Source organism: Arachis hypogaea, chromosome 19, assembly GCF_003086295.3.
Source record: "Arachis hypogaea cultivar Tifrunner chromosome 19, arahy.Tifrunner.gnm2.J5K5, whole genome shotgun sequence".
Lineage (NCBI taxonomy): Eukaryota > Viridiplantae > Streptophyta > Magnoliopsida > Fabales > Fabaceae > Arachis > Arachis hypogaea.
In genome coordinates, this window is record NC_092054.1 from 133,533,559 (window position 1) to 133,558,865 (window position 25,307).

The window sequence follows — 25,307 nt, forward strand, 5'->3', positions numbered from 1 at the left end:
GCTAACAAAACTATCCAAATCTAAAAAATTATTTGAAATTCCCAAATTACCCCACCACCACCACTTACTCCACACCACCACTTTTTCAATCCCAAACCCACCACCGAAATTCTTTCTCACCACCACTCTAAATCCTAATTACCATCATCACTCAATTCAAAGACACCACCACCTCATTTCCTTCATCACTACCATCACCACCACGACTATTATACCTCTATTATCATCTTCTTCACATAAAGCAACAACAACAACAATAGAAAAAGCAAATTGTCTGAGACCACCGCACCGCCACCGACGAACACCAAGCTGTCTCCCCTCACCCGATTTCCACTCTTCTTCCTCTCTCTCACCCTTTCTTAGCTCCTCTGCGTAACCACCGCCGCAGCACTCAACAGTCGCTGGCGCCGTCAAGTCCCACCCAACCTCCACTCCCCGCCGCCGCGTCCTTTCCCTCTTTCTTTCCTCCTCCACCCTTTCCCTCTCTCTTTCTTCTTCTTCCCCTCGCCTTACCTCCGCGAGCCCAGGACCACCGTCGCCTTCTGTTTTCGCCGCCTTTTACAACCCTAGAGCCACTGTCATTGCCTGATCGCTACCGTTGCCCCAACCCGTTCTAGCTAGCCCTTCATCTCTCGCTGACGCAGAGCTCCAGCCCTTGTCCAGTCTGCGGTTTCACCCGCTCTTTTCCAGTCTACAAACCCAGAGACCATTGAACCTACATCACATAACCATTTGAAGAAGTAGAAGAGAGAGAAGCAAAATACAGAAGGAAAGAGAGAGAAAGAGAGAGAGGAAGGAGTTGGCAGATTTGACGGACTTTGGCGGCGGCGACGAGCTCAGAAAATGGAAGGAGAGAGAGAAATGATGGGATTAGTAGTGGTGGTGGTGGAGGGAAAAAGATGATGCAGATAATGATAAGGGTAATTTGGGGTTTTTATGTGATTTTTTAGTGTTTGGATAATTTTGTTATATGGAACTCATGTTTTATGGGTACAAATGGTAATTTCCTTTCTTTATGGGTAGATGTGTCAGCGTTTTCAACTTTCGTGGGTATAAATAGTAGTTTACTCAAATATAAAAGATCTAATTTTAATAAATGTGGTAGACAAAGACCAAAATTAAATTTTAATTTAAAGTAATTAAATATATTTATAATTTTTATTATGAGAAATTAAATATAAAAATATATTTTTAAAGATTAAAAAAAGAAACAACTTACTCAAAACAATGAGTTATGTGGAATAATTTATTATATTGTGAATATAAACATTAAATCAAAATTAGTATTTTTTGTTGTAACTCAAAATTTCAATAACTAAACTCTTAATAATTTTGAAAAGTTAAAATAAATCAACTCATAAATAGAGATGACAAAAAAACTTGTGAAAATAAATATTGTGAAATCACAAAGTAGAACCTACTTTAATAATTGTATATATAATTTATAATAATACTAAATAATATTTATAATTTAAAATTTAATATCTCCGTGTAAGACGCGGAAAAATAAATTAATATCAGATTAAAAAAGAGTTTTCTTTTTAAATCAAATTATGTGAAAAACAAGATAGAAGAGAACTAATTACTGAAGATAGAAATTGGAATCAGAATCTCATTCAAGAATTATTTTCTCAAGACGTTGCAAACAGGATTTTGTCAGTTAAAATTCAGCAGAGTAGGGACAAATTGCAATGGGATTTGAACAAATCCAAGCAATATGATACAGCTTTAGGTTACAGAATTGGCTATTTATTTTACCATCCGCCTCAGGAGTTTTGCCCTAATTATATGCAGCAGAAAAAGCCGTGGATTGATCTATGGAAGTTGAACTTGCCTCACAAAATTAAGCTATTTATCTGGAAAGCTCTCCATGGCCGACTTCCGGTGCTTGCTCAGATTCATCACCGCATCCCATCTATATCATCAATATGCCCTTGCTGTCATGAAGCAACGGAAACAGTCACTCATTGTTTGATCGATTGCTCTAGAATTAAAGACGTATGGTCTCAGAGTTATCTTCGTGACTGTCTTTCCCCTCAGAGTTCTAACGACTTTTAGACATGGTGGACTGTATCAACAGAGATACTTAACCCGTTGAAGAATGCTGACCGTAATCTTCAATTGCTTGCCATCATTTGCTGGAACTGCTGGAAAGCTCGCAACCAGTTGATTTTTGAAGGTTCTACTTCTATGCCGTCTGCCATTCTAGCAAGCTCTGTCAAGTTGCTTCGTGAAATCCAAAAAACTCCCAGTTTAGGTCGTCATCTCCATGAGATAAGCTCTTAGTTGCGTTCAATTTGATTTATCATTATTTCTTCTTTAAGATTTTTCTTTGTTTTTCGACCACGCACCGTTGGATGAATACCTTTAGTGTAGTGTTTTTGGGAAATCCCCATCTTTTATTATGCTGTTCTGCTTTTGGACATCTTTGTATTTTATTTTTTAATAATTAATGAAATATAACCTATTATTTTTGAAAAAAAAAAGAACTATCTTTATAGGTGAAACGTTAGAGACAAATTTAATAAAATAGATAAATAAATAAAAATCTAGATTGAGTAAAAAAATTGAAGAGAAGGGAGATAGAGGTAGAAGTTATACATGAAATTAGTAACTGTGACAAAATTAAATGAAATTTATAATTGCAATAGATGAGGTGAGGGACGGATGGAGACAATATAATTAAGGGTGTGGAAGGAAGAAGAAAGATAATGACAAGAGAAATATAAAAAAGTGCATCAAGGAGTGAGAGAAGGTGCAGCAAAAATTGAAGAAATTATAAACTTTTTTTATTATAAAAAAACTCTAATAAAATAATTAGAGTGAAACCAAATGACTAATAAGATCATAATACTCACTGAAACAAAATGATAAAACTAAGACTAATATAAAATTAAACAGAGCATAATTTGAATTAATACTTCATAACATATTAAGATTCATAAAAAATTACTTATCACTACTAATTGAATTATTTCTTATATCATAATTATTTTTTTTCTTTTATTTATGATTTCAAAAACTAATTTTTGGCATAGTTATTATCTAATTTAAGAAATCAAAGAAACTCATCCAAATAATTATTTTATACAGAGAAACACTTACAAAATTTGTAATGCTAATAACATGAATATGGGGTGAGAGAAAATAAGATAAAAGAAATACAATTGGTAGAACTTTCGTCAAATGAGAAAATTTGAAATACCATTAATATCGTGAAAATGAGGTGAGAAAATTTGAAATAAAAGCGAGATAAAACAGGTAGAAGTTTTTTAAATGTTTAATAACTAATGTTAAGTAGAGAATTTAATTATAAAGGACAATATTGAAAAAATATTTTGGATACCAAAATCTATATTTTGTCATTTAGTGTCTTTATTAGGTTAATTATCGATTCAATTATGATAACTGTGATATAAAATTTATTTTTAACTATAACATACAAGCAAATAATATATTAATTAATTTGATAATTATTTTTTATGTCCATATAATATTTGAGAAAAATGCTAAAAGACCATCAAAATTTATAATTTTTGACCATCAATTAATCATATTTAAAAATATGGGCTAAAGTATGTTGTTTAGTTACTAAACTTAAAGGATTAGCTAATTAGGTTAATGATTAAAAGTAATAGTAAAAAATAATAAATTCTAATAGCACATAGTATTTTTTTTTAAATAACAAATTTAGTAGATAATTTTATATATTTAATTTATATATTTTTTATTAAAATTATGAAAAAAAAGAAAATAAAAAAATGTAATTTATTTTATAATTTAATTTTAAATAAATAAATAAAAATACATATAAAAAATTTAAGATAAATAAAAATACACACCAAAAATTATAAATATCAAAGTACACTCTAAATTTTTTTATTAGATAAAAGTACACCCGAAATCTTATATATATATATATATATATATATATACTACTATTTTTGACATTTTTATCTATAAAAAAACCAATTTTTAAAATATACTTTTGGTATTTATAAATTTTAATATGTACTTTTATTTATGACAAATTCTTTTTTGTGTACTTTTATGTTTTAGTTTTTGGCTTAACAAATTTTGTATTGTAATAATATATTAATATCCTTGTAATCTAGCCCTACAAAAAGGTTCATAATTGTATTTTCTGCCTCGAGAGCGCCATTTTGCAGCTTTCACGGCAACATGCGCGCTCTGTCAGCTCGAAACATCGTCGTTTTGTTACCCCGATGGCTCCACCGTCCTCACTTCCCTCCTTCTTCTCCTGCACCGCCATGCACCTCATTCCTCCCCTCGAGAACGCTTATGTGAGTTCTAATCTATGCTTTCTATTGGATATGTACTTTGATCTTCAAACTCTTCTTCTTATTCTTCAAGCGTTTTAAGCTTCAAGGTTTTTACTTTCGAACTATGTAGTAACTATTATTCTGATTAATAGTAGTAGCAGTAGTAGCAGTAGCTTTTTGCTGAAATGTATTACCATTATGGCTGCGTTGGAAAGCTTAGAAATTCGCTGAGTGGAAAAGGGTTGAGCTTTGTCAACAGAAGTTATGGTGTTACTTGATTCTGATGAGATTAACTTTGATAGAACACGAGGGAAAAGTGTTCTACAATCTATACCAAAGTATAGACTTCGAGAAGATATTATTGAGTGACTTGTATAGATTTTGTTAAATATGGAATCAGGGTGAATAGTAAATAAAAAAGTATAGGTTTTGTTTTGTATTTCATTAATCTTGTTATCCTTGGTGAACAATAAGAAATTACTAATATCTAGCTATAGTTTGTAAATGTGCAATAATTTTGCACAGAAAAAGGTAGTTCATTACCTTGAGCTACGTCTCACTTAATTTGTTCATATGACACAATTTTATCCGTGGACATCTGGTGCATAATGCAATATTCAAGAATCAGGATTGAGATATTGAGATGGCTGGTATATGAACTGAATAGATGAGGTTCATGAAATTTTATTGTGTTTCATGAAAAGTAGGACTCAATGTGAAATTTGTTACCTTAATTTTAGTAAATTTGCTCTACTTTTTTCAGTACATTTCTTACTCTTGTCAGAATTCAATCAATTCATGTATTTTGTAACATGCCAATGAACAGAACAAATAGACATCTGGAGAAAGTGTCAGGTTTTAAAGATAGGAAGGTCCTCAGGGGTAGCACTAAAGCAACTAAGAAGCAGAGAGTACCAAACAATGTTTTAGATGATAAAGATCTTTCTCACATATTGTGGTGGAAGGAGGTTTGCTTTCTCACATGTAGTTGTTTCAAACATAGCCATTACTTCTTAAACTATTTTATTATGTTGATTAAACTGTGGAATCTATTGATAAGCTCTGCATTCTCTCTTTTCTTTCTTCTTTTCCCCCCTTCAAAATGTGGCAGAGAATGGATGTGTGCAAAAAGCCTTCAACTCTTCAGTTGCTGAAAAGGCTCGAATATTCCAACCTGTTGGGCTTGGACTGTAACTTGAGAAATGGAAGGTAAGCACTTACGTAATTGAAGCCAGTGTTTTTTGCCTTTCCTTTTGTCTAGTTTCGCTACATATATGTGATGACATTTAATATACAGTGTAAGCATCCTGCCTTGATAGGTTGTGATGTAGCTGGCCTTGATAGGTTGTGATCTGTAGCTGGCCTTGATAGGTTGTGATCTGTAGCTGCTGATAATCATTCTGCTTTCAAATATGAGATCAATTAATCAAATGGGTTATGAATCTATGCCAACGACATGGTTGGACTGTTACTTTCCCTACGAATATATTTTTTTTTTGGTGTTCTAGGAGGATAGTGGTTGTGTGCTTCTGCCTTTGGAGCAGCATATCATTGGGTGTCCTTTCGAAATGATACTTGATATTTCCATGGATGGCATTATTATGAGAATTTTATCAAAACCCTTTTTTCTTGTTTATGTGTAGTCTCAAGGAAGGAACACTCAACTGGGAAATGTTGCAGTTCAAGTCAAGATTTCCACGAGAAGTTTTGCTTTGCAGAGTATGTTTTATTTATCTATCCTGTTTGTTGAAAGTTTGGTCCAGCATTGACAGTCCTGTACATTTGGGGTGATAGCAGCAGTCTCTGGTTCAATGGTTCTTGATAATTTTGTTGCTTTACGCTTCTTTGACGTTGGATCTTTATTCAGTTTTTTGTTTTTGGTATAAATTTATCGCCTTATTTTTCCTCAGGTTGGTGACTTTTATGAAGCACTTGGAATAGATGCTTGTATTCTTGTTGAATACGCGGGTTTAAACCCCTTCGGTGGTCTGCGATCGGATAGTATTCCTAAGGCTGGTTGCCCAGTTGTGGTATTGCCATTATTATGCTTGTGCCTATTGTGCTGTTATGTTTCTGTTAACGAATTTATTATTGACAACATGGTGTTATGTTCATCACAAGTAGCATAGCTATACATATAAGAATGTTAATGCAGAAAAATAGAAGAGAAAATGGTTCAACTTCTGTCATCTTTTGAGTATTTTGACTTTAGGTCCAGTGCATGTGCAACAGTAATTATGGTTTAGATGCCTTTCTATAATAGATGAAGCATTTGGGAAATTGTTGGGCTTTTGCTAACAGTTCTGTAGGTTTGATGAGTATTTCTATTGAATATTATTTTTATAGGTATTTTTTGAATTCTATTATAAATTCAAAAAGGAAAAAGGAAATGGGAAGCATTAAATGCCATGTGACTTCTGGTTAAACTTTTCATGGTTGCAAAACTCAATTCAGATAGCAACGTTTAAGTCTGTGCACAAATGTAGAGATTCTTTTCTCCTCCGTGGAGGAAATGTCTTTTACTAGACATACCATCACTACCATTTCTTTATGTAAACTTCTGTTACTTTTCACATTTTCCAAAACACTTCAATGGTATAAGATTTACGTGGAGGGAGAGATTGACTTCCTCGGTGGAGGGTATAAGAACTTTCCACACAAGTAAGACCTTCTTCATCATGCACACACCTCCACAAAGTGCATCCAATTTCCCTTAAATTAATTAATACAGAGTTGTGCTCAAGATAAGTATAGATATGTAACCATTCTAGTTTTTAGTGCGCAACAATGTTTCCTTTTTTTCCCTCACAAGCACATGCATATTGGATGACATTTCTCTTTGCTTTGGTCACAGAATCTTCGACAGACCTTAGATGATTTGACAAATAATGGTTTTTCAGTGGTGAGTATGGCAATTTAATGATCTCTGCATCCATGAATTTGACCACACTCCCAGGCTATGCTTATGTGCTTCTAGTAAATTATTGTATAATCTGTATGCTAGCTTATTGAATGTCTACATTTCGGTCTTAACAGTGCATTGTGGAGGAAGTTCAGGGTCCAACTCAAGCTCGATCTAGGAAAGGTCGATTCATATCTGGGTAATCACAAATTCTTTTAAAAGCTGGTGATCAGTGATCTCTCTTTTTTAGCTGATTGAGAATGCTTTATTTAGGTACTATTGGTATATACTGGAGCCAACCAGCATACTATGTATATGCATAGGTACTTAGGACTTACAAAGCATGTCATCTTGCTGACTTAATCTTAATATTGTAGACATGCTCATCCTGGAAATCCATATGTATATGGACTTGTTGGGGTTGATCATGACCTGGACTTCCCAGAACCAATGCCTGTAATAGGTATGGAAGCGTTTTATTTCATTTTTCTATTTGCAATGCCTTGAAAATCCAATGCTTAATGGATTACTTTGTTTATTATCCTGTTAGGTTTGTGCTTTATTCCTTATGTTTTGCATATGGTTACAGCATGAAGTTTTAATAACATCTTTGTATAGGAATATCACGTTCTGCAAGGGGCTATTGCATGATTTTAGTCCTTGAAACCATGAAGACATACTCTATAGAAGATGGTTTGACAGAGGAAGCAGTAGTGACAAAACTTCGTACTAGTCGATACCATCACTTATTCCTTCACGTGTCTTTAAGACAGAACTCTTCTGGTTTGTGTTTATTTATTTATTTATTTTACCCCACAATAATATTTGATTTATGTAGATAATCCCATCATGTTGGAAAACTTTCTTTATAGTTGTGACATTTGTAGTTTTATATGCATTCTCATTATTAGTTAACTTGGGTTTTAACAGGAACCTTCCGTTGGGGAGAATTTGGTGAGGGAGGGCTTTTATGGGGGGAATGCAGATCCAGACATGTTGAATGGTTTGATGGAAATGCTATATCTGAAATTTTGTCTAAGGTATGAATAAGATATATATACATACATTTTAACTCTTAAATCTCTGTGTCATTCGATATGGGTATATTATATTTATATTTTGTTATGGAACACTAGGTGAAGGAGCTTTATGATCTTGACAATGAGGTCATATTTAGGAACAAGACTGTTCATTCAGAAAACCGGCCACAATCTTTAACTCTAGGAACAGCAACACAAATTGGTCAGCCTATATATTGAAGAAAATATTGTGCCAACCGGTTATTTTCTTTCTCAATATGCTGATTCTACATTTTCAGGAGCCATACCAACTGAAGGAATACCTTCTTTGTTGAAAGTGATACTTCCACCAAATTGCACTGGGTTGCCTGTATTGTGAGTAATTTTTGTTTTTTTTTTTTAAAATAAACTTATTATGTGATATTTCTTGAGATTTTGCACATTAATTACTGACTAATAACTATCTCCTTAAAATTTGAATATTTACTGGTTTATCCTGTATTCTCGTTTGGTTCAGTATACATTATTTAGCATAATGTAGGCTGGTTGGTAATGTATACCCGCATATGGCTTTTTGCAATTTCAAAATGGTGTAAATAGTTGTACATTTGTAGTCATGAAAGAGACAAAATTTTGCAATTTTCCTATTATAAATAGCTGTAAATATAATCTGCAGCCTGTAGTGGTTGATCCTGTGCAATGTTTGGAAATTTTATGTTATATTTTTTATTGTGGTTGTCAGGTATATAAGAGATCTTCTTTTGAATCCTCCCTCGTATGAGATTGGCTCCACGATTCAAGGTGATTTATATCTCAAGTTATTTGAGATGTGTCTGTTAACATTACCATTTAATGTCAATATCATTGACAGATGATGACATTACCATTGTTTTAGTCATCATTTATCTTTTTATTTGCTTTTGCTTTATTATAGTCATCAATTATTTTATAAGCCCCTTTTGGAAAAACAGGCTATTTTGTGTTTAGTTATATACTAATTTTCTGCTAATTTTGTTGGCAGCAATATGCAAACTTATGAGCAGTGTATCATGCTCAATTCCTGAATTCACCTGTGTTTCATCAGCAAAGGTTGTATTTCCATCACTTTGGTAAAGTGTGATTAAATCTCTAATACTATTTGGTGCATGTTATCCTTTTAAATACAGCCAATAGGCTGGTTCTTCGTAATAATTCTGCCTTTACTCCTTACAAAGGCCCAGGTTTAACTTTTCCAGTGTAAGCTGAACTTCTGCAAGTATAACTTTATTAATTGTAAAACTAGGCTGGAAGAAGGTGCTTGCTTTACTTATGTAAGCAGGTTATGGTTACCTGAAGCACCAAAAAGTATGAGTTTGGGTGTTCTCCCCTCCAGTTCATCTAAATTCTATGTGCCATAGCTCAAGAATTTCCTATTCTCAACATTTGCATCACATTTTGTGTCTCTGTAAAGATATCATCTTTCTACTGAGGAAAACACAATAGCTACATTTTGATCAGCCATGTAATGGACAACCTTTGGTATCTAATTGGAATAATCTTCCACTCTACAATATACCCATTGTCTCCATGGGGAATATCAGGTCCTGGAGCTAGGTTTGTTTCTTTTCTTGTCGATAGAAAGATGAAGTTTTAAGGGGAAATAATCTCTTTGTAATAGAAAAATAGCAATGCTTTTATTTGCATTATTGCTTGTGTGCACAAAGCAGTGAAACTAGATTTGAATTTCAATCCCTAAATGCTGATTCTGGTTTCAAGAGTTCTCCTTTACGCCTCTGCTTTCGGACACAAACCATTCAAGCTCTCAAATTTATTAAACCACCCCCCTCCCCCCCCGGCCTGTTTCTTTTTTTCTTTTTTTCCTTTTCTGTCAATAATTTTTTGCTATTTCCTTTTGCAATATCTTTTTGTTCTGATTCCTAACGGTTTTTGTGCAGCTGGTAAAACTACTTGAATTGCGGGAGACCAACCATATTGAATTTTGTAGAATCAAGAATATTCTTGACGAAATTTTGCAGATGCACAGAGCCTCTGAACTTAATGAAATATTGAGACTTTTAATTGATCCCACGTGGGTGGCAACTGGTTTAAAATTGGACTTTGAGACCTTGGTTAGTCTGAGCAAGTCCTTTTCATTTTCCCCTCCTTAATTAATATGTCCTAAAGTAGGGATACTTATTTCCAACCTTGTATTTAGGACAGACAAATTGAAAAACACATAATGGGCTGTTTATACCTTATTTGAATTGTTTAATATAAATATCATGACATTCGGCTGATTTGTTTTTCTCTTCTCATTGTTGTTTAAGCAATGAAAGAGATTAATTCTAATATGATGAATATATTTCTTAAATTCCATTTCCCTTTTCTGTTGGTTAATTTATCTGTGTTCAATTGCATTGGCTCATAATCCATCATAATGTTTTCTGTTTTTCAGGTTGATGGATGTGAATTAGCATCGGGTAAGATTTGTGAAATAATTTTTCTGGATGGTGAGAGTGATCAGAAATTCAGTTCATTTCGTGGCTTTCCAAATGAATTCTTTGAGGATATGGAGTCTTCGTGGAAAGGTCGAGTAAAAAGAATCCATATTGATGATGTATTTACTGAAGTGGAAAGAGCAGCTGAGGCCTTATATTTAGCAGTACGTCACTTTAACTTAACATTGTTCCCTTTTTGTTGAAAATATAAATCAGTGGATGTAAGCCCTTGCTAACTGATTGTGAGTTCTTTGTTAAAAAGTTCCTTAAATATATGTGAAAATTATGGTTCATTCCACTGTAGATCTTCTTTCCAAATTTCATCCCTTTGCTCAGGCCATCTACAACAGCAAGCTGGTTGCCATCCCACATCAGTGCATAATTGGCTGGGTGCACCAGTTTTTACAACAGTTCTTGAAATTACTCTCTGTATGATAGGCCAATGTACTATATTGGTAGATGTACACTCTCAAGTGGTATCATCATAGCTAACTTTCTGATGTGATATTATTCTCAAGTGCTTTTGATGGTTTTGGTTATAGATTTTAAATAATTCATGTACCTCTTGATAATAGTATGAATATTTATGAAGATTGATTCTTGACAGATTCTGAGTTTCATGAAAAATTACGTATCTGTAGCTGTTACCAACTGTTATCAAACGAGTAATTAAGAAAGAACAAGTAACTGAATATGCCTTTGATTCAAATTTCTTAGTGAAGCCTAAGCCTTGTATATTTCTGGATGTTCAATAGGTAGAAATGTCTGAAAATAACATAGGAAGATAAAAACTCCTGGCCATAGAGGACCCTTCAGCATCTAAAATGCCTGGTTCTCATGTCTCTTTCTGTATTTGTTCACACATCAGGCCCAAGGGCTTAGTGAGATGTGTGAGAGAAATATAAAGGAACTTATTTTGGTGATCAAATGAAAACAAAAAGGAACTTATTTTAGTTGTTGCATTACTCCAGTGGTACCTTGTACATCATTTTATGTTTATTGTTTTTAAATTTCTGTATGCACAGTATATTTGGAGATATCTGTTCAGTGTGCTTGTTTTATTTGTGGTTTGAATATTCTTGCAGGTTACTGAAGATTTTGGTCCTATTGTTTCTAGAATAAAAGCTATGTCAGCTTCACTTGGAGGCCCTAAGGGAGAAATATTATATGCTCGTGAGCATGAAGCAATTTGGTTTAAGGGCAAACGCTTCACTCCAACTGTTTGGGCTGGTAGCCCTGGGGAGGAACAAATCAAACAGCTTAAACCTGCTTTTGATTCTAAGGGTAAAAGGGTAGGTGATGAATGGTATACCACAATGAAGGTGGAAGATGCCTTAACAAGGTGTGCTTTCATAGTTACCTTGCTATCAGTTTGCTATTGTCTTTTCATAAAATCTCAAATAATCTCCATACTTATCTTTATGATGGTAAATTTGTTTCAGGTATCATGAAGCAAGTTCCAAAGCCAAAGCAAGAGTTCTGGAAGTTTTAAGGGAACTTTCTACAGAGTTACAATCAAATATAAACATCATTGTCTTTTCTTCCATGTTGCTTGTCATAGCGAAAGCATTATTTTCTCATGTGAGGTTTGTGAACAATTTTGATTGCTTCTGCTGTATTATGAGGATGACATTATGTGGTACTTGTCATAGCCACTGATTCCATTTTAGAAGTTGATATGGCTCTTTGTTGGATACTAAGCTATCATCATCAATTTGATTGGAAATGTTCTTATTTCTTATACGTATTATCCTTGGTTGAAATATGGTATATGACTGCATTCAAATTGTTTTTGAAATTAATAATATGGAAGTGTAAATCTTAAAGCTGGTTTTGCAATATTTGTTTGCTCAAGCATTTATCTGGGAATAGGAAGGCAGTATGAATTATGAAAAACAGTACCAGATCACTTTAAGTTTTTTGTCTATTACTTAAATTGATGAAATTATACCAGATTATTGATCCACTTTGGTCATATAACATTTGATGGAAAATTTTGCAAATAAATTTGATTCAAAAGCTGCTGTCAACAATTTTAAATTCAATGCAATTATGTAACAGCATTCTATTGTGTTCTGAAATTGGTTGTAAACTGTCATATTTTAATACTATCTTACTGAAGTCACAAGCATTCTCTTTGCAGTTGAGCGGTTTATACCCTAAATTTCTCTCATTGTTATCTTGCAGTGAAGGGAGAAGAAGGAAATGGACATTTCCAACACTAGCAGTGTCCCATAGTTTTAAGGTAATGTATAACAACTTCGGGTTCTCCTTCATGATGTAAGATTTGCTATTACTATTGTTCTGCTATTGGTGCCTCCCTGTTTTCACCAAAACCTTTAAAACCTGCTCCAATGTAGGATGCCACCAGTTCTTACCAAAACTGGCAATAAGGTTGTCTGAGATGAAAAAAACCACCGTAATATGCAAAATATGATGGCATGCTGTTTGTGAACTAGCTCAGCACATAATGTATATATTACAAGAAAGAGCAGTGAACCCCAGTGAATCTGTAACAAGTCATTTGTATTAATCTTAAGTCCTAAAGGCTTAACCTCATGAAGGTCTTTAGATTTCCAATGGACTTGTTAACATTGAATCTTTGATAGCTGTCATCTTGTTTATCGTTGAATGACTTGTCGCAGTGTGGTGACTATTATGTTACTTTCTTTGTGCAGGATGTGAAACCATTGGAGGGATACGAAGGGATGAAGATAGTTGGTTTAGTACCTTACTGGTTGAACATAGCACAAGGAAGTGCCGTGCAGAATACCGTTGATATGAAATCATTGTTTCTGTTGACAGGACCAAATGGGGGTGGTAAATCAAGTATTCTTCGCTCAGTTTGTGCTGCTGCATTACTTGGGATATGTGGTCTTATGGTTCCAGCTGAATCAGCCCTGATTCCTTATTTTGATTCTATCATGCTTCATATGAAATCTTATGATAGCCCAGCTGATGAAAAAAGTTCATTCCAGGTTTGTTAGTAGTCTGTAGTATTCAATGATCTCTTTCTTAGTATCTAGATTAAAAAATTCACAAGTGTCTTAAAAATTTCATTCGTCATGTATTGGTTGTCTCAGGTAGAAATGTCAGAGCTTCGAACAATCATCACCGGAACTACTAAAAGAAGCCTTGTGCTTATTGACGAAATTTGCCGAGGAACAGAAATTGCAAAAGGCACTTGTATTGCAGGCAGCGTCATTGAATCTCTTGATCAAATTGGTTGTCTGGGTATTGTATCTACTCACTTGCATGGAATACTTAATCTGCCACTCAACCTCAAGGATACTGTCCAAAAAGCGATGGGGACGGTATGCATTGATGGACAAACAAAGCCAACGTGGAAGCTGACAGATGGAATATGCAAAGAAAGTCTTGCATTTGAAACGGCCAAGAGGGAAGGGATTCCTGAGATTATTATTCAAAGAGCACAAGATCTTTATCTGTCAGTTTATGCAAAGGACCGACTTTCTGGAGAGAATTTCCCAAAGCTGGAACAATATTCTTCTTCCATGAAAAATAATAATTTTGATCAAGAACAATTTGATTCAAGACGAAATTCTCCTGAGGAAATATCGATAGCTAATCAAGTGGAAGTTTTACAGCAGGAGGTTGAGAATGCTGTCACTGTAATATGCCAGGAGAAGATGATGGAGCTCCGAAGAAAGAAGATCTCATCAGAGTTGATGGAGATAAAATGTGTCCTAATTAATGCAAGAGAGAAACCACCTCCATCGACAGTAGGTTCTTCGAGTGTCTATGTGATGTTCAGACCAGATAACAAAATCTATGTAGGACAGGTACAATCCTCTCACTCTTTTCCCTAATTTTGTAGATTTATTTTTCTTTTTTTCCCCTTCTTTGAAAATAATAGCAACCTAATATGACATACCACTATGTAGTACCTGAAAAAGAGAAAAAAAATAAGAGAAGAGGAGGAGGGGGGGGGGGGGATTCAGTTGTTTAAAATGTAAACAAGTTCTTCAGCTCGGATAGTCGTAGTCTATTAGACACTATAAACATTAGTACCAAAGATCTATATCATTTTTTTTTTCTCCAAAGATAGTAATTTATTGCATTACGAAAAAACCTTCAAATACAATTGTCCATGTGTCCAAGGATCTATATCATTGTCAGAAGGTTGTTCAAATTTTTAATCTTTTTTATCCAAAATCACAAAACAAATAAACCTTGTATAATTTATAGAAAATAGTATTAGTAATACTGAAATCATTTGTATTCTATCTTCATTTCATTCTGTCCCCTTTTATTATGAAAATTTACCAATCTAATTGACTGGCTTTCATCTCTTATTTGCTTAACTGGGGATATAGACGGATGATCTTGAGGGCCGAGTTTCCACGCATCGATCAAAAGAAGGAATGCAGAATGCATTGTTCCTTTATTTTCTTGTCCAAGGAAAGAGCTTGGCATGCCAGTTTGAAACTCTACTCATCAACCAGCTTCCTAGTCATGGCTTTCAGGTAGCCAATGTGGCCGATGGCAAGCATCGGAATTTTGGCACATCCAACCTTTACATAGAATGTGCTACCAGTTCTTGATAAAGGACAAAATTCAAAAATCCCCACTGCTGAGTTTTTGTTAGAGGTGGGAAACTATAATGATGTGTATATTATGTAAGGGGATTTAATTTGGTATTTATTGTTATTGTTAGACTCTTACACTATCATCTATTTATCTGTTGTCACATGATTAAAGAAATTTGACAAGAATCACTTCCTGCTGTCAAACTCTTCATGTGACAACAAATAATTGAATGATAGGGTAGAAGAGTTTTACATTAACGGCAGATCCAAATTTAACATAGTGAGGTTTATATCAAGTGAATGAAATTTAATTTAGGATGGGATGGCTGTAGCGTTTTTGTTAGATTTGGTTGCTGCTGCAGCATTGAGTCCATAGTTGCAAGTGGGTGGAAATTTGTGATATAACCTTTGTTTTGTACAGCACTTTGTTGATTAGTAATTTATCTGGGCAATATGAAATATATTCTGTAATCTGTCATCGAATCTGTTTCTTTAAAATTATATCTCCAACCTACACTCTTCAAGTGCTGAACTATGGTTGTTTTGTGTTTGTGTCATATATAAATATAATGAAGGAAGGGGCTTCAAATTTAGCTCGTTTTGCCTAAAAATTTTGGACTATCGAATTAGGTATGTATGTTGCCAAATATATATAAAAATAATATTTGATATAGAAACACATTTCGGAGTTGAAGGAATAAATATTTTAGTGTATATTTTAGTGTTGTTTATGTTGTTTATTTGTTAGAATGGACTTGATAATTTTCTAGTTTTCATGTTATAATTGTGTTAGTTTTTAATGTTAGTATATATTTAATTTTATTATTATCATTATTATTATTATTATTATTATTGTAAACAAAAATATTATGTGCATATCAAAATTAATTACTAAAATTAGTCATTATGTATTGTGTATAAATGTATAGTTTAACTTATTTTTATTAAAATACAGGGGAATAATGCTTTTTCTGAACAACCTAAACAATAGGTTAAAAAGGAGAGTTAATTTTAATTTTAAAAATCAAATTTTGAATTAATTAAATTTAATCATAATTTTAAATATTTTTTTTATTTTGGCCGCAACCGCTCTCGCAATCCTGTGCCGCCGCTGCTGTATTGTGACTCTGGTTTCTCCTGCAGGCGTTGTCTCGTTATTTGTTTTTTATAAATAAGTTAGATGTTCATTTTATTATGTATGTGGATGGTTCTTTTCACTAAGATGTGTATATTTATTTGGGTTATATCATTTGGGTGAACGGAGCAAAGTGGCACGTGATGGAAGTGACGAAGACACGACGCAACAGCGTAGAAGTCAGGGCAGAGGTGCAGCGTTGGAACAGTGGTGAAACAAGGCCTCTGCCTCGACGATGGTGCGACATCACAGAGGGGAGAAGAAGGCGAGCAGTAGCAGCGTTGCTTGCAAGAAGAACAGGAGCGGCACGACGCATGGGAGAAGAAGGTGCAGTAGTAGCGTTGAGAGTAGGGGGCGTGATGTAAAGAAGAAGAAGGTGCAGTAGCGGCGTCGGTTGTAGGGAGCACAGGGACAGTGCGACGTATGGGAGAAGAAGGTGCAGCGGCAGTGCGGCGCGTTGCTTCTTCAGACGGTGGCGACGGCGGTGAAGTGCGTTGGTGACGGCTCGACAGGGAAAGGGGAGTGAAAGGTGGAAGGTGAGAGGCTAGAGATGTAGTGGATAAATGGGATGAAATGTTTTTTATTTCATTGGGTCTGGAGTGCAGTCTATTATTGTTCACGTTATTTGCACTTCATTGTCTACTTAACAAAATTTTTTTATTATGTATTTTATATTTTAATATATATTTTACATAAGTAACTGATTTTAGTATTCAGCTAATATAATTGGTTTGTAAAATATTAAAGAATTAGATGCTTTATTTCATTTATTTTTTTTGGGTATAAAAGATGCTTTATTTGTTTTAAAGTAAATTTACTATTTCTTTTTTTTTTTTTTTTTTGGACCTGGCCAAGGTCAGATTACTGACCCGGCCTTTCAAACAGAACCCGATTCGCCCCAAACCCAGTCTCCCTCACACTCGACCCTAACACTACTCTCTTCTTCGTCGCTTTGCTCCCTGGTCGAGTTTCTTGTTGTCTGGAGCATTCATGTATATTCTCCTCATCCGTCCGATACTGCCGCCGTTTTTGGAGTAACCGCGATGGATCTTCTGGTTGGGTTGTCTCGGCCTCAACAATCCTCTGCCTTGAACCTTTCCGCCATGGATCATAGCCATCTGCACTCCTTCGTCGATCTGCTCCCTCATCTCTGCCAATGTGGTTGCTCCTCTCCATGGTTCGCCCCTGCGCCGCATTGGGTTGATGCTTCTCTGCCCGTTCAGCTTGATGCATGTCTCGTGTATCCATTCCTCCCCTCAGAGGTATGTCCCGTTCTTTATGTATTCTTTGCTGATTGGTAGGGAACGAATGCCCAACCTGTTGAATTTGCGGCAATTGATTATGGTGAGAGATTGCGAATGTGGCTTCTGTTCTAATTGAATTTCTAACTGGATTAGGCATATTGTAAGTCCACTGGCTCGTGAGAACATTCCCCAATGCCATCGCTGCCAATTGGTGGGCTACTATGTTGCCTTCCCTTGGAGTCCAGGTAGCTCCTACAGTTGGCGCCTCTTCAAGCAATTGCAGAATGTCTCTGAGAATTGCGTCTGCCTCCACTATTGGCGTTCTCGCCTTGACAACTTGGACCAGTTGTAAGCAATCTGTTTCAATTATACAATTTTCTATTTGTAAATTCTTTATTAGTATTAGAGCTTCTCTGTATGCCTGAGCTTCTGCTGCTGTTGCTGAAGTTGTGGTAAATTTTGTTGTTGTCCCAGTAATGAACTTGCCCTGCCAATTCCTAATGACGACGCCTGAAGCTGCCTTACCTGTATCTTTCTGGAACGCTGCATCAGTATTGACCTTCAACCTGTCTTGTGGTGGGGGTCTCCAGGTAACTCTCTTCTTATCCCCAATCCTGCCTTTGCTTGAATTATGTTGTGTGCTACTGCCGCTTGTTGTGTTGTGGTATTCTGCTGCTAGTTGTTCTGCATTGATTATTGCCTGTTTTGGATTGATTGTTGCTTGCTGGAATATGTATTGGTTTCTTGTCTTCCAAATGTACCAACACACACACCCCAGCTTACATAGTATCCTTTCCTGGTCCTTCCCTGTCTCCCTTCTTATTTTCTGTACTGTATCCCATATCCATCTTCCAAACGATGCCACATTATAGGCTGTAGGTGTTATTTGAATACTTGATCCAAACCAAACCGCCCTCGTCCACGGACATAAGAGTAAGGCATGTTCGACAGTTTCATTCTCATCCTGGCAAATGCTACATGAAGGCTTAACTGCACATCTGCGCTTGTACAAATTGCTATTTACTGGTAGAATACCTTCCACTGCTTTCCATAGGAACATTCTGATCTTTTGTGGCACTGGTAGTCTCCATATAGTCCCCCAAATCTCCCTGTGATTCTGACTTGATGAAGCTTCATTTAATTTTTCCTCTTCTTTTGCATCTTTCTCCTCTTTCGCAGCCCGGTAACCTGATTTCACTGTGTAATGTCCTTCGGCTGTGTATGGCCAGATCAGATTATCCTTTTTGTTTATCAGGCTTATAGGTGTTCTTGTGATAGATTCTGCTATGTTCCCCGGAAATATTTCTCTGATTCTGTTTTCATTCCAGCCCTCTCCATGCTTTATAAGGTCACTCACTTTTCTGACTTGTTCTTCTCCATATCTCCTCAATTTCCCAATTCCTGCCACCCAATTATCCTCCCATATATCTATTTCCATTCCACTCCCTATGCTCCATCTTCCTTTCTTCCTAATAAAATCCCTTCCCTCCAACAAGCTTTTCCATATCCATGACGCATTTCTTCCTTCTTTTGCTTCCCATAAGCTACAATTAGGGTAATAAATTGCTTTTAGCGTCTTTGCCCAAATAGCTTCCCCCTCTTTTAGCAGCCTCCAAGTCTGTTTCGCTAGATGCGCAATGTTTTGACACTCCAAATCCTTGAACCCTAAGCCTCCGTTTGTTTTACTCCTAGTCAACTTTTTCCAGCTTTTCCAATGGATACTTTTTTCCCTCCCATTGTTTGCCCACCAGAATCTCGCTATTGCAGCCTCGATTTCTCTGCAGAATGATTTTGGGAATTTGATGATGTTCATAGCAAAAGCCGGGATCGCTTGAATTACTGCTTTTATCAAAATCTCCTTTCCAGCTTGGTTTAGCAGCTTCTCTTTCCATCCTTGCATTTTGTCAAGTATTTTCTCCTTTATCCACTCCAACGCCCTATTTTTGGATCTTCCCCATCTTGCAGGCAGCCCTAAATATCTTCCTGGATCATCCCATGACGCCATTCCAGTTATCTCTTCTATGTTCACCCTCTTTTGTATAGATACTTGGCTTCCAAAGATTAGCCCGGATTTTTCAATGTTGATTCTTTGTCCTGATGCCTCCGTGTATTTGTTTAAAATCTGGATTAGTTGAAATATCTCCTCCTCTTCCGCACCTGCAAAAATTATGCAATCGTCAGCAAATAACAAATGAGTGATGACCGGTGCAGATTGAGCTAATCTTATTCCAGAAATCAGCCTATCCCTTCTCGCCTTTTCCATCAGAATAGTGAAGCTTTCAGCTGCCAAAATGAAGAGGTATGGTGATAATGGGTCTCCCTGCCTAAGTCCTCTTTGTGGGGTAATTCTACTGGATAGCTTCCCATTTATTTTAAATCTGTAAGTGACGCTTTTAACACAGCTCATAACCAGCCTCACCCATTCATTACTAAATCCAAGTTCTTCCATGACCCTTTGCATAAAATTCCACTCCAATCTATCATAGGCTTTATTCATGTCCAATTTTATCGCTAGGTCCTGACTTCCAGCGTTTCCTTTTTTATTTAGCATATGAAAAGCTTCTTGCACTATAATTATATTGTCTTGTATGAGTCTTCCTTTGACAAATGCACTCTGAACTGGAGATATGATTTGATCTAACACTTTCCTTAGCCTTCCCACCAGGACCTTAGTTACTATTTTATATGCAAAGTTGCAGCAACTTATTGGTCTGAGCTGATTTAGGCTTTCAGGTTGGCTAACCTTGGGCACCAAAACAACAGTAGTTTCCCCTAGATCCCCTGGTATACATCCTTCTTCAAAAATTTGCTTCACTACTCCACAGACTTCTTTGCTTAAGATCTCCCAGTGTTGTTGGAAGAAAAGCCCATTTAAACCATCTGGCCCTGGAGCTTTCAGTCCTCCCATACTGAAAACAGCCTCCCTTATTTCCTCATCTTTAATTTTTGCCATTAGCTCCTCATTCATCTCTCTAGTAACTCTTTTTGGTATGTCTTTTACACACTCTTCCAAGTTTCTGTCCCCTTCGGAGGTGAATAATTTAGTGTAGTACCTTTCCACCAACCTCATTATGCTTGCCTCTCCTTGTATCCACTGGCCTGTTTCATCTTTCACTTTGTCAATTCTGTTCCTAATTCTTCTCTGAATGGTTGTTGCATGAAAGAATGATGTGTTTTTTTCCCCCCATTTTAGCCATTTCAGCCTTGATCTTTGCCCCCAATATTTCTCCTCTTGTTTCCATAGTTCTGATATTTGGTTCTTCAATTCCCTCTCTCTTCTTTGGTCTCTTTCTGACATATCGCTCTCTTGGATGTGATGTAATTCTGCTTTCTTTCTTTCTAGTTCTTTATCTGCTCTCTTAAACTTTCGTTTGCTCCATTCCATCAGCTCCCTTATGCATCTGTTTCTCTTTCTAATGAATTTGCCCCAACAATTCCTATTTCCCTCATCTTGTTGCCAGCCCTTCTTGATCACCTCTTTGCACTCCTCATGTTCAGCCCAAAATGCCTCAAACTTGAATTCTCTTTTTATCCTCCCTCTCGGTTGTAAATCCAATATGAGCGCACAATGATCCGAGCTTATGGCCGGAGCTGCTTTTAGGCTAACGTTCTGGTAAATCTGCAACCAATTCCAATTCACTAACACCCTATCTAATCTTTCCCTAGTTATGAAGTTGTTTCTAGGATTACTGAACCAGGTATATTTACTTCCCTTTAAGTCGACATCCATCAATCCATTTTCATCTACAAACCTCCTAAACGTTTCTAAACAGATTTTAGGTTGTGGGAGCATACCTGCCTTTTCTTCTTGGTTTAGAATGTCATTGAAGTCCCCCAAATAAACTTGAGGTTCCTCCTTGCTTATATTACTTACCGTGAGCTCCTGCCATAGTTTCCTTCGCTTCTTAAAAACAGGATTTCCATACACAAAAATGCCCTGCCATTTCAAATCATTATTAATGTTAATATTGGCTTTAATATAGTTGTCACACCATTCATAAACATTAACATTCACATTAGATTTCCATAGAAGACATAGTCCACCGGACAGGCCTCGGGGTTCTACGCAAAACATATTATCAAACTTCAGCTTTCTATTAATCCTATTCATTCTGTCTCTACTTGCCCTAGTTTCCATTAGATATACTATAAGCGGCTTTACTTTTTTACATAAATTGTATAGCTCAGAAATTGTCGGGGCAGCCGCTATTCCCCGACAATTCCAACTTATAATACTCATGGCTGAGGCTGGGGCATGTTAAGGCCCGCCTCCTCAGCCTTCTGTCCTTCTTTGAGAGTTTCAGGGTCTTGTGTTGCTGGTTGACACTTCCATGAATCCCGAGCCGTGTTGCTGCTCCTCAGTTTCTTGGCTTCCTTGTCCTCGCACTCCTCCCTCCCTTCTGTGTACGTTAGCAAAGGCACTTGTGATAGTTCTCTCTTCCTTTTCAAGTTCAGTTTTATTTCCAGCTTCCTTGCAAGCTGTGTTTCCCAATCTCCCTGAGCTTCCATTCCTTCTTCTTGATCTTCATCACTTGCTAGTTCAACGTAGTAGTCATTCCCCCCTGAGTGAGCCTGCTGATTCTCATACTTATGATCCCTCCTCTGTGTTTCCTTTAACTGTTTCTTTTGTTTGTCATCTTTCCTGTCACCCTTCAGTAAGGCTAGATTATCATTGCCTCCTAATCTGTCTTCACAGATTTGTTTGCCCTTGTGTCTTGCTAACATCAGCCTTTTTAATTCCTGGCCTATGGTCTCCTTTCTTACTTCATTTTCCAGGCCCAACCTCCCCTTCGCAATGCTGTAGCTGTTTACTTCCCCCTCCTCTATTATATGTTGTTTCAGCCCATTTGTTTCCCCATATTCTCCATGTAACATGTTTGCCTCTGTATTTGCCCCATTTTCCTTTGTTGGGCCCTTTCTTCCCAACCTCTTTGCGCCAATCATTTCCTCTTCCTCTTGGGCCTTATTGCTATTGGCCCAATCATCTTTCCTCTCCCTTATCTCCTCAATGAGTCTTTTAAATTTATAGGCAGCTTCTAGGACATTCTGCCTATTCCTAATTCCCTGAAAATCAGGGATTTGTTGTACTTTCTGTACCTGCTCTTCTGCCTCAGCCATCTCTTCCTCTCTCTCAGCTTGGTTTTCCCGGACGCTTTCTTCCCTGATTTTCTGCTGAAACGCCTGTTCCTCCCTTATCCTGCTCTCCTCCGATTTATGTTTCTCCCCACTCTCCTTTTCCTGGTTTTGTTGCTCACGCGCCAACCTCTCTCCCTCCTCATTCCAACTTTGTTGTTTTGAGCTCCCTCCCCCCGCCGTTGATCTTGATTGTCCATTTCCTGTTCCTAGGCCTGGTGCATACCTCTTCTTGGTAGGATCCCAACTTGCCATTGCTGTTGGGTTCTTGCAAGTCTTCTTTTCATGTCCTAAGATTCCACAATTAAAACAGTAGCTATCCGGTAGCCTTTCGTACCTGAAGAAGACCCACAGAGGGGGCAGGTCCTCCCTGTCTAACCAGAAACCTGTTGGTAGCGCCTTGGTGATGTTGATGCTGACCCTTATCCTCAGGTATGATCTCCTCAGAATTCCATCCATCTTTGGGTCTTCCGCCTCGGCTAGAACTCCCAACATGTCTCCTATTCGCACTCCTATTTCTCTATCCATGAGGTCAAGCGGGATGCCATGTATTTGGATCCAAAATTCCATGAAGTCATGATCTACCTCGAACACTGATTCACCCTCCCTCCATAGTCTCAGGTTCACCATATTTCCTCTTACATTCCATGGCCCATTTTGCATTATCTGTAGCCCTTTCTTTCTGTCCTTAAAGCTGAATAGCATCTTCTTCGAACCAATATCACTTACTGCCACTCCCTGTGGGTTTCCCCACATTCCCAGTAAGGCATTCTTGCATGTATTGAAGCTTATTTCTTTATCACTTATTACCTTGCCTACTACATTTAAGCACTCTTTCTTGTATCCCAGCTCTCCTGGTTTATTCAGCTTGATAACTTTTCCTTCTATGCTGCTCATGTTGTACGTTGCTCAGTATTTGTTGTGTTTTGCAGGTCTTATAGCTGTTTATAATATGGGTGTGGTGAGAGATATGTTGTGGGTTGGGTTGGGTTGGGTCGGGTGAATAATAGTTATTCTTACCAATAGGGTTTGGGTAGAGAGGGATATTTAACTCATATAAAGATAGGATATGATTTTATAAAAATAAGATAGAATAAAATTTGAATGTAGCTGAAACCCTAACCATTCTTCCATCCGAATCCTATCCATTGACACTGTTGCTTTCAAAACCATCATCTACTACTCCACCCAGCCACCCCATCCCATGTCATTCCATACCCACCTCGTTTACCTCACCGTCCCTTCTCCTTCAATCTGTTTTTCTTTTTCCTACGGTTCAAGAGTTTTATACGCATCTGCTTATACACTCCAACATTTTTGGTGTCCATTTAAAATTACCTAAAAATATAATGTCTCCAGATAAACTACCTATTACGAAAGAGGAAAAAACCCTGCTAAGTCTCCTTAAGTATTCCAGTACGTTATCAAAGGACTTTTTTTTTAAATAAACATTTTAAATGTTTATTTACAGGCATAATTAATTTGGACATAATTTAAAATAGTTATTTAAAAAAAATCTCCGTTATAAAAAAAATTATTATATACATATTAAAAATTAATCATTAAATTATTTATTATATATTTGTATATAAATTCAATTCACATATTTTTTAATTCATTTTTAAGAACAAAAATTACACATTTAAACAAAATAAAAGTCAAAATTATCCACATACAATATTTTTAAAATAGTTATATTTCAGTCCTGTAATCAATTTATATAAACCTTTACAAGTACATAAACTACTGCAGAGGCAAAGATTTATGTAAAAAAGTGACCAAGTCATAAATTACTAAAGGTAAGTAGCGGTTACGAAAATATTTAAATTTTATTTTTAAATTTAAATGCATACATAAATTAGATAAATAATTTTAAATATTAAAATAAAATATTAAAAAGAGAAATACTACAAGACTATAAAAATTTATTATTTTTGACCATCACTTTTAGCCATTAATTAAATTCCTTTAGTTTAGTAATTCAACAACATACTTTAGTTCATATTTTTAAACATTGATGGTTAATTGATGGACAAAAATAATAAAATTTGATGGCTCTTTGACATTCCTCAAATCTATTTAAATTATAAAAATATAAGGTTTTAAATTAATTACATAATTTTTTCTTATCCCACTTTATTCAATTGATTGATATTGAGTGAACTATCAACCCGACCTTTGTCCATTTTTCAAAATGACAACATGACTCCTCAAAATAAAAATGATCCACTTCGACCATTGTCCCTTACTTCCATGACAGAACGCGATTCTTGTAGACATTTCTCTGTCAAGTCTCGATAAAAAACGCTGACATGTCACGATGACACTCTGACCTAGCACGTTAGCTGGATGACGTGCTCGTTAGGTGCTTAATTGGACAATGTGAAATGGACATAGGATAAACTGTCCACATCCACGTCGTTAAAAACAACGTTGTTTGTAATGGAAGAAAGTCTTTCAATTGTCTCTGCCTGGTCGTTGCGGCTATTGTGTCACAATTCGAACCTTAACACGCCATGAGGAGCAGCAGGGAGCATCGGTCGACATCCATTTGCGAGAGTGAA

The 25,307-nt window shown here is 36.1% G+C and overlaps 2 protein-coding genes across 5 annotated transcripts; one reads left to right on the forward strand and one right to left on the reverse strand.

The window, feature by feature from the left end:
• The first annotated feature begins 4,131 nt into the window (after positions 1-4,131).
• LOC112775831 (DNA mismatch repair protein MSH1, mitochondrial) lies at positions 4,132-15,709 on the forward strand. 4 transcript variants are annotated; one of them, XM_025819719.3, is made up of 22 exons: positions 4,132-4,304; positions 5,110-5,251; positions 5,395-5,492; positions 5,927-6,002; positions 6,194-6,313; positions 7,138-7,185; positions 7,320-7,384; positions 7,563-7,648; positions 7,804-7,968; positions 8,116-8,225; positions 8,322-8,427; positions 8,504-8,579; positions 8,947-9,005; positions 9,226-9,293; positions 10,139-10,312; positions 10,639-10,845; positions 11,767-12,023; positions 12,124-12,267; positions 12,869-12,926; positions 13,360-13,659; positions 13,765-14,484; positions 15,019-15,709. In XM_025819719.3, exons 1-22 carry the CDS (start codon positions 4,183-4,185, stop codon positions 15,244-15,246), a joined length of 3,429 nt encoding a protein of 1,142 aa, XP_025675504.1. In that variant the 5' UTR covers positions 4,132-4,182; the 3' UTR covers positions 15,247-15,709. The 4 variants fall into 4 exon arrangements, with proteins under 4 accessions (XP_025675504.1, XP_072083489.1, XP_029151364.1 ...); XM_072227388.1 differs by having other exon boundaries at positions 4,152-4,304; positions 5,110-5,267; positions 5,603-6,002; XM_029295531.2 differs by having other exon boundaries at positions 4,152-4,304; positions 5,110-5,267.
• Positions 15,710-16,302: 593 nt separating this feature from the next.
• LOC112778796 (uncharacterized) lies at positions 16,303-21,721 on the reverse strand. Its single transcript, XM_025823082.1, has 3 exons — positions 17,236-21,721; positions 16,507-16,910; positions 16,303-16,368 (listed from the first exon to the last, which is right to left on the reverse strand). The coding sequence occupies exons 1-3, from the start codon at positions 21,719-21,721 to the stop codon at positions 16,303-16,305; spliced, it is 4,956 nt and encodes a 1,651-aa protein (XP_025678867.1).
• Between the last annotated feature and the right edge of the window lie 3,586 nt (positions 21,722-25,307).

Bases quoted from the DNA above. Each gene is read 5' to 3' on its own strand.
- LOC112778796 (XM_025823082.1), bottom strand. From the start codon at position 21,721: ATGAATAGGATTAATAGAAAGCTGAAGTTTGATAATATGTTTTGCGTA. The intron at 16,911-17,235 runs GTCAGTAATCTG...CTACATCTCTAG, and splicing joins GGTTCTGTTTGAAAGGCCGG to CCTCTCACCTTCCACCTTTC. The intron at 16,369-16,506 runs GTGCCACTTTGC...CAACGCCTGCAG, and splicing joins GTCTTCGTCACTTCCATCAC to GAGAAACCAGAGTCACAATA.
- LOC112775831 (XM_025819719.3), top strand. From the start codon at position 4,183: ATGCGCGCTCTGTCAGCTCGAAACATCGTCGTTTTGTTACCCCGATGG. The intron at 8,428-8,503 runs GTCAGCCTATAT...CTACATTTTCAG, and splicing joins AGGAACAGCAACACAAATTG to GAGCCATACCAACTGAAGGA. The intron at 14,485-15,018 runs GTACAATCCTCT...CTGGGGATATAG, and splicing joins ACAAAATCTATGTAGGACAG to ACGGATGATCTTGAGGGCCG.